The following is a 6,945-nucleotide window of genomic DNA, read 5'->3' as shown; positions in this document are numbered from 1 at the left end:
CTATGAAAATATTATCCATACTTATTTTTGTTTCGGCTCGTATTACCCAAGGACTTATTGGCCAACTTATGCCCAGCTGCCCAGATTAAGAATAAAAGACCATTTGGAGAAGCGAGGTGTAGGCTTTCTGATCCCTTGACCTTTTCTCCGGCAGATGTCCTTAGATAAATGTTGGAAAACATTGGGCAATTGCAATTTTTTGGCATAATCCTCAAGGAGTGAGTTCTTCTCTAAATGGGAGATATTTTGCGGGAAAGGTTGATGCGGTTGCAAAAAGTAGATTACTATCAAGCGATCCAATTGTTGTCTAATATGTCTAGCCTTCAATAGAAAAGTAGATCATAGCATCCTCAAGTGTTGGGTTTAAGTCCCACAAAGGGTAGAGGGCAAAACATGTTACTCATGGGCTAGTAACTCGAAAGAGCCAACCATAATACAATGAAATTTTATGGGTATAGAATTCAATAGGAAAAGAAAGAGAAACAATATTTATACGGGACATTAAAATAAATATTATAACAACTTATTGTTAGTCTATAAGATATTTAATTTTTTGTAAAATACTAGGTCAACTTTTCTCGACTCACTGTATATTGAAATTTATAAATTAAAGTTACCTTTCGCCGCACCTCAAGGCTTAAATGCCTCAGATGAGGGAGTATGACTGCCATTTAATTTTCCAGACGGGACTTAAACATCAAGTCACGCCCTCAATGGCGACCACACCCCCAAAACCAACTCTACATCATGACCAAAGGCAAAAAATATAAAAAACAAAAAACGCCAAGATAAAACCACATAAAAAGCGGCAGCCGCCAAAAGTCATGAATTACAATGCTTAAAATCGCTCATTAGGAACTAAAATTTGTAAACTTAAGGCGATAAAGATCCCCACGAAAGCAGCGACAGTCAGACATGGCTAAAGCGAACAATGAATATGGTAAAAATAGAGGCAGCGAAGAAAGAGCGTGTGGAAATAATTTGGTTACAATTAAATAACAAAAGAATTTGTTTGGCAACTCTTGTGCGCTTTTTGGCCAACAACGTATGCCCCATTATGGCCTACACCTGCCCCGCCCCTTCTCCCACCGCTGGCGGCATTACAAAGTACTGCACTGTACTCCCCCTATATATAAAGCCATTTCCAATGCCATTGTCCAATTGTTAGGGCTCAGCTTCAGCTGTCCCGCTCCAGATTAAGCTGCGACTATAATTAAGAGCGGAACGGGTCAGCAAAGGAGTGGAAATCGGGGGAATGGGCAACTGTTTACCATAACAATGAGCCGACTGCAGGGAAAACACCTTTGGTCGCACTGGAAAAAATAAGAGGTACATAAAAAATACATCTGGTTTAAATTTGAAGTGCCATTAACAAACAAAGAGTTATTTATATTGAATTAATACACTTTACAACACTGCCTTTACCTACATTTTTAAGGTTATATGTATGCTTTCAACAACACTGCAGAATTTGTACAATTAAATAAATAATTATTATACTAAGTATTTTTAATTAAAAATATAACATCTTAAAAAAATAGATCTATGCCCAAAAAGTGAATTTAATAACCTTTACAACACTACATTTTTATTAATTTCTTTTACAACCCTTCATGACAGTATGATAATGCTAACTGAAATCCATTATTTTTTCTCCGTGCATCTGGAAGAAAGAAAAACTTTTGTCGCTGGCCTGGTCAGGTGTTAATGTCTGTGTTTATAACCCAAGTGAATAGAGCCGACTCCTATATATGAGGTGTGCAATTATCGTCATTAGTCCCCGTACCCCCCACCCAGTGCTCGCCTCCTTTGATCCACCATTGTTCTTCTGACGTTTGCCGCTTTAGTTGCGGCTTGTTGTGTATCGATGTTGCACGCTATAATTTTGAAAATAATAAAATGATTTCTTCATGCCAGTCACAGTTGTGCTGCACACACACATCATAATCATCATAATCATCGCAGTGGTCCCAAAGACCCCAACCCCATCGCCTTCGTCATTATGCTGATGATCATCGGTCTCGCCTCATCCAATTATTACAGTTTAGCCATGCCACAAGTCAAACAAAAGATCCCAGGGCTGTCAGAGTCCCGTCAGATGTTCTCTTCTTCTTGTTGGTTTTTTAAGGTTACCAAAAATTTGGGGTTGAGTGGGTAGCTCTTGGTGGTTGCCTGAGGACTCGAGGTGTTAATGAGTGGGTTGGCAACGGAATTTGGAAGGGGTTCGCCATTGAGGATCAAAATGCATACTTATTAAAAATTATCCAAGGACTTCAAATCGAACAGCAGTATGGCGAATTTTTTGCCTATATCATAACCTTTACATTGAAAACTATTCAAATAATAAATCTATTCAAAATAAAAGTGTATAATAATATTTTTAAACATAAACATAATATTTAAATTAATATCTTTTATTTGAGTAGAAACTTTAGAGCACAGTATTTCTGACTTATCCCAATCTCTTTCCGTTGCAACATTCTGTACATTATCAACTCGCAGTCGTCTAATGGGCTAATCAAGAGTATTACAAAACCCACAACAAACTGGCGCCACATTCAATCTAAATCAGAGTTAGCGCGATTCTCGCCGCTCTTTGCGACATAAAGTTTTTTGAACTTAGGCCTCACACAGCAACGAAACCCGAGTTAATTGAGTCAACTGACTGTGACATCATGCGATTGTGAGTGTGGATCGTCTGAATAGTCTTGAATATATAGGGATAATTCGCTCGAGATGTTTATACAGACAATAATCCGTCGCGCAAGGCGAATAAATTGAAAGAAATGGGGAAATCTCGGTGGGGAGCCGGGGGTAATTCTAGGGGCCTCCTGAGAAAGAGAGATTTACGTGGAAAAGAGACAAACAAATAAATTTACTTTGATTGAATAATGGTCGCATAATTGGCAACTTGAATGGAATTGAGTAGCAGGCAAAACGCAATTGAAAACTGTAACAACAAATGCAGTTGGCAGGAATACCCGAGCACGAAGTGTATTAACTAAGTGAATTGGATAATCTCATTCGCATTCGCATTCCCATTCGCATTCCCAATCCCATTCCCCTAACAACTGATGTCTAAGATTTTCGCCTCAATTGAAATGTGCAACTGAGAAATGTCAGCCGGCAATTGTCATCTAGATGGATGCGAATATCGCGCATACGCCCCGTAAGGTGCAGTTGCACAACCGCAGTTTGTTAACCTCTGGGCTAAACGATGAATCACCACCTTGGTCATGGGAGTGAGCAAGTGAATCGAACTGAAAGATCGAACTGCAGTCAAGGTGCGCCAGACAGCGACTAAGAAAAATGAGCGGTTATTCAACACCGCCAAAGAACGCGGCTTTAATTTCATCTAATAAATATGGCTAGATGACTCGCTAGGCGCCATAATCTTAAGCAATACACTGGAAAAAGGATTACCGCTTTAGGGAGGTAGCGAAAGGAAGTGTCCTTCAGAGGCCTCTCCGAATACAGTATCATTCTTCAAATGGGATCTCGAATATCCTGAAAAATGGCTGGGGAGCGTTTGCATTTACTTGTTAAATGGCTTTGTGATAACTCACACTTGTGATGTAGTTTTTAATTCCATCGCCAATCAGTCGAAATATGGATAATCCAAAAAAGAGATAAACCTTATTGTTATAATTAAAACAAGATGTATATGTGTTTCTTTTAAGTTAATTCAACTCAAGTATATATTTAAGATATTCGGAAATTTTATATTTGATTTGAACATGAAAATAAATGAGAAGCCAATATTGTTTTAAGCATTTCTCCACTCAAGTTTACAACAAACATTAAATAAATATATAAAATGAATAATAAATTCCATGTTCTTTTAAAACCATACTTTGTTGATTCTTAGTAAGCAATTGATATTAAACAAAAGAATTTAAGTTGATATAAAAATGTAATTGTTCGTTTACTGTCTCTGCGAATTTAACGAAAATGAAAAATATAAAAAAAAGTGCTTCATACTTAATAAGTTCACAATATGCTATTTTTAACTGTTTATCGAAAATTCAAAATTAATATTAATATATACAAAACATGTGTGTGGGACATGCGCCAAAATTTGATTTGATTTGACAGTTCTCAGGGGCTTTTAGCGCTACTTTCTACAAGCCCGCAAGTATATGTATACCATGCATTTGAGTATGCCTGCCGGTTATTAAGGACTTCCTGTTTGTCGGATTGTCCGATTGCCGACAAGTTTGTCGCGACAACAGATTCATTTAGCAGCCACTGCAGTTCAATTTAACACCCGTTGTCACTAACGAATCCCAAGCTCCCCCGCAGATCTCATTAATTTTCTACGTTTTTGTTTTGTTTTTCAATTTTTATTTCAATAGAATTTTAATTGGTTTTCGTTTTCGCTCGCTTCGTTCGGTGTCTAAATATACAATAATATATAAATTAAATAGTGCTTAGTTCTTTGCCTGTAGCGCTTAAGTACGTTAATCAAATTACATACATATACCATAGATATGTGACAACAAGTTACCAACTCTGAAACACTCGTTTGGAAAAGCCTTTGCAGAGGTATTGCTATCGGGTTTTGAAGGGGTCTGAGTTGGAACCACATAAAAGTATTTTTACGACAAGGTGCTATAGATAAACTTTTGATGGCTTTTCTGGTGGATGACAGACATTAATTGTTTAGAACGGAGAATATAGTTTTATTGAAGTTTAGCCTGAGTTATGCGGTTGTTGTGCCTTGAACTAATAAACAAACATTCTTTAATAAATTTCAGTTTTACTTTCATAATTCTCTTTATAAAAAGAGATTCAAAATTTAACCTATAAGATACTATTTAGAAATCCTTTTAAGTAAGTGCAAGACAATACATATATCAAATTTCTTCCTCAACTCTGCAAAGGTTTCTATTACATTCGGTTAACCGAATATGGTTTCTTCTCTAGCTCCTGCTTTGATTTTCTTATTTCCCCCCATTTCTCATCTATTTACAAGCGTCTAGCGCCTCAGTCGCGGCTATATCTATGTACAAGGAATACTTATGAGCTACAGAAGCTGCTCCGCTGGCCGAAGAATCGGAGGAATCTCCTCCACGGAATCTTCAGCTGTTGCGCGAGACAACGGTGACGGGCTTGATGAGTGGCTGTGGCGAGGGTCCCGGGGAGTCTCCGCCTGGCGAGAGGGGCGGTCCCTGACCCACCACCCCCAGGTGGGCGTGGTGTTGGGGCGGTGGTTGTTGTGCCGCCTGCGAGGCCGCCACCACCGAAAGTTGCCTTTGATGAGCCGCCAAGGCGGCGGCTGCGGCATGTTGGTGCAACAGCTGTTGGTACTGCAATCGCTGGTAGAGTTCGCTGCTCGTGGGTGGTGGGGCAACAAAGGGCGGAGGTCCCGGGGGTCCAGGAGGTCCTTGTGGACCAGGAGGCAGGCCCGGCAAGCCCGTTGGCATCCCCGGATGTCCTGGTCCACTTTTCGGCGCAAAGGGATTGTAGCGCTGATACATGCTGGCCAGCAAACTGGGCGCCGTCGGGGGATAGGTGAGAAACTGGCCAAACTGGGGATAGGCAGCCAGTCCCGGGAACATGGGTCCTATCAGGGACCTCTTAAAGGCCGCCAGCCTAGAGCGGGAGGCAGCCGTTGTCCTTCTCCTCAGCTTTCCCGTTGATCCGCCAATGAAAACATCCTCCGCCGAGGGATCCAACATCCAGTAGTTGCCCTTTCCGGGATCATCATAGTGCCGAGGGACCTTCACAAAGCACTTATTTAGACTCAAGTTGTGCCTTATAGAGTTCTGCCAGCCCTGCTTGTTGTCCCGGTAGTAAGGATGATTGGTCATGATGTACTCGTAGATGCCATTCAGGGTGAGACGCTTCTCCTGGCTCTGCCGAATGGCCATCATGATCAGCGCATTGTAGCTGTAGGGCGGCTTCTCATTGCCCTTCTTATCCTTGACCGGCTTGCCATCCGTGGACTTGTTCTCCGCATCGCCATCGGTGGTCTCTCCATCACATTCCACATCCTCCTCCACAAACTCCTCATCCACTTCCTCCTGATCGCTTTCGTTGGTGTTCAGGACGGGAGCCGGTGACATGGAGGTCACATCCAGGTCCGATTCGGGATCACTTTCCGCCTCCTGATCCTCAGAAGAACCCCAGTTCGTGGCATTCAGGTTGTTGTTATTATGATTGGGTGGAAACTTCGCCGGGGACTTCTTCTCCACTTCCTCTTCCTCGTCCTCGTCGTGATGCTCCAGAGTCTCCGGAAGTATGGCATTTATGGAGAAACTGGACTTCAAGTGGGGTGTCCTGGCCATTTTCATCAGATTGGTGAGATTCAGGCCGACGGGATGGGTACTTTGGAGCGGGTGATGGTGGGTGGTGGGCGGCAGTGGGTGGTGGTGGTGCTGAAAGTGGTGACTGTGGGCACTGATCTCGCTGGACGGCAGACCTTCCTCGATCTTCACCATGTTGCTCAGGTCAGCTGGCTTAATAACTCCACATCGCCTGGGAATTTGGTTATTGTAGTGTTATAATGCGTTATAATGTTGTTTCATATATCAGTTGTATATTGTTTTATTTTTTATAATTTTATTTTTCTTCAAGAACTAATAATGTTTTTATTCGGTTTATTTTGGCTTTTCCAATTCACTAGCTATTCAAATTGGCTTTTCGTTCAGCTGTCTCGCCTTACGTTCAGTTTTACCGACGCTCGACGACAATACACAGCCCACAAAAATACACGATTTCACGTCCGTTGCTGTGGGGCTTTCAGTGTAGACTAAAAACGAGAATTCCCAATAATTCCCAATCGCAGTCGGGCCGGTTTTCTTGTTTTTTTTTCGAACAGGGTCTTCAGAGGTGTTATCGGGGGTGGTTCTCGAAACAACCAATCAGCGCTGTGGAACGAATGATGGGTCGTCTCCCTTTCACTCACTGCAACTGGAGACTCTCTCTCTCAGATTTATTTTT

At 41.5% G+C, this 6,945-nt stretch overlaps 1 protein-coding gene across 1 annotated transcript; it reads right to left on the bottom strand.

Annotated features, from left to right (window-relative positions):
* Nucleotides 1-4,327: 4,327 nt before the first annotated feature.
* LOC119546672 (fork head domain transcription factor slp2) lies at nucleotides 4,328-6,735 on the bottom strand. The gene has a single exon (XM_037853131.1). The coding sequence runs from the start codon at nucleotides 6,441-6,443 to the stop codon at nucleotides 5,082-5,084; it is 1,362 nt and encodes a 453-aa protein (XP_037709059.1). The 5' UTR covers nucleotides 6,444-6,735; the 3' UTR covers nucleotides 4,328-5,081.
* Nucleotides 6,736-6,945: the final 210 nt, after the last annotated feature.

The sequence above is a fragment of the Drosophila subpulchrella genome, chromosome 2L (assembly GCF_014743375.2).
Source record: "Drosophila subpulchrella strain 33 F10 #4 breed RU33 chromosome 2L, RU_Dsub_v1.1 Primary Assembly, whole genome shotgun sequence".
Lineage (NCBI taxonomy): Eukaryota > Metazoa > Arthropoda > Insecta > Diptera > Drosophilidae > Drosophila > Drosophila subpulchrella.
Note: the sequence above shows the minus strand (reverse complement) of the source record. Positions and strands in the feature narration are given on the sequence as shown.

Excerpts from the sequence above, each read along its gene's own strand:
- LOC119546672 (XM_037853131.1), bottom strand. The coding sequence starts at position 6,443 with ATGGTGAAGATCGAGGAAGGTCTGCCGTCCAGCGAGATCAGTGCCCAC.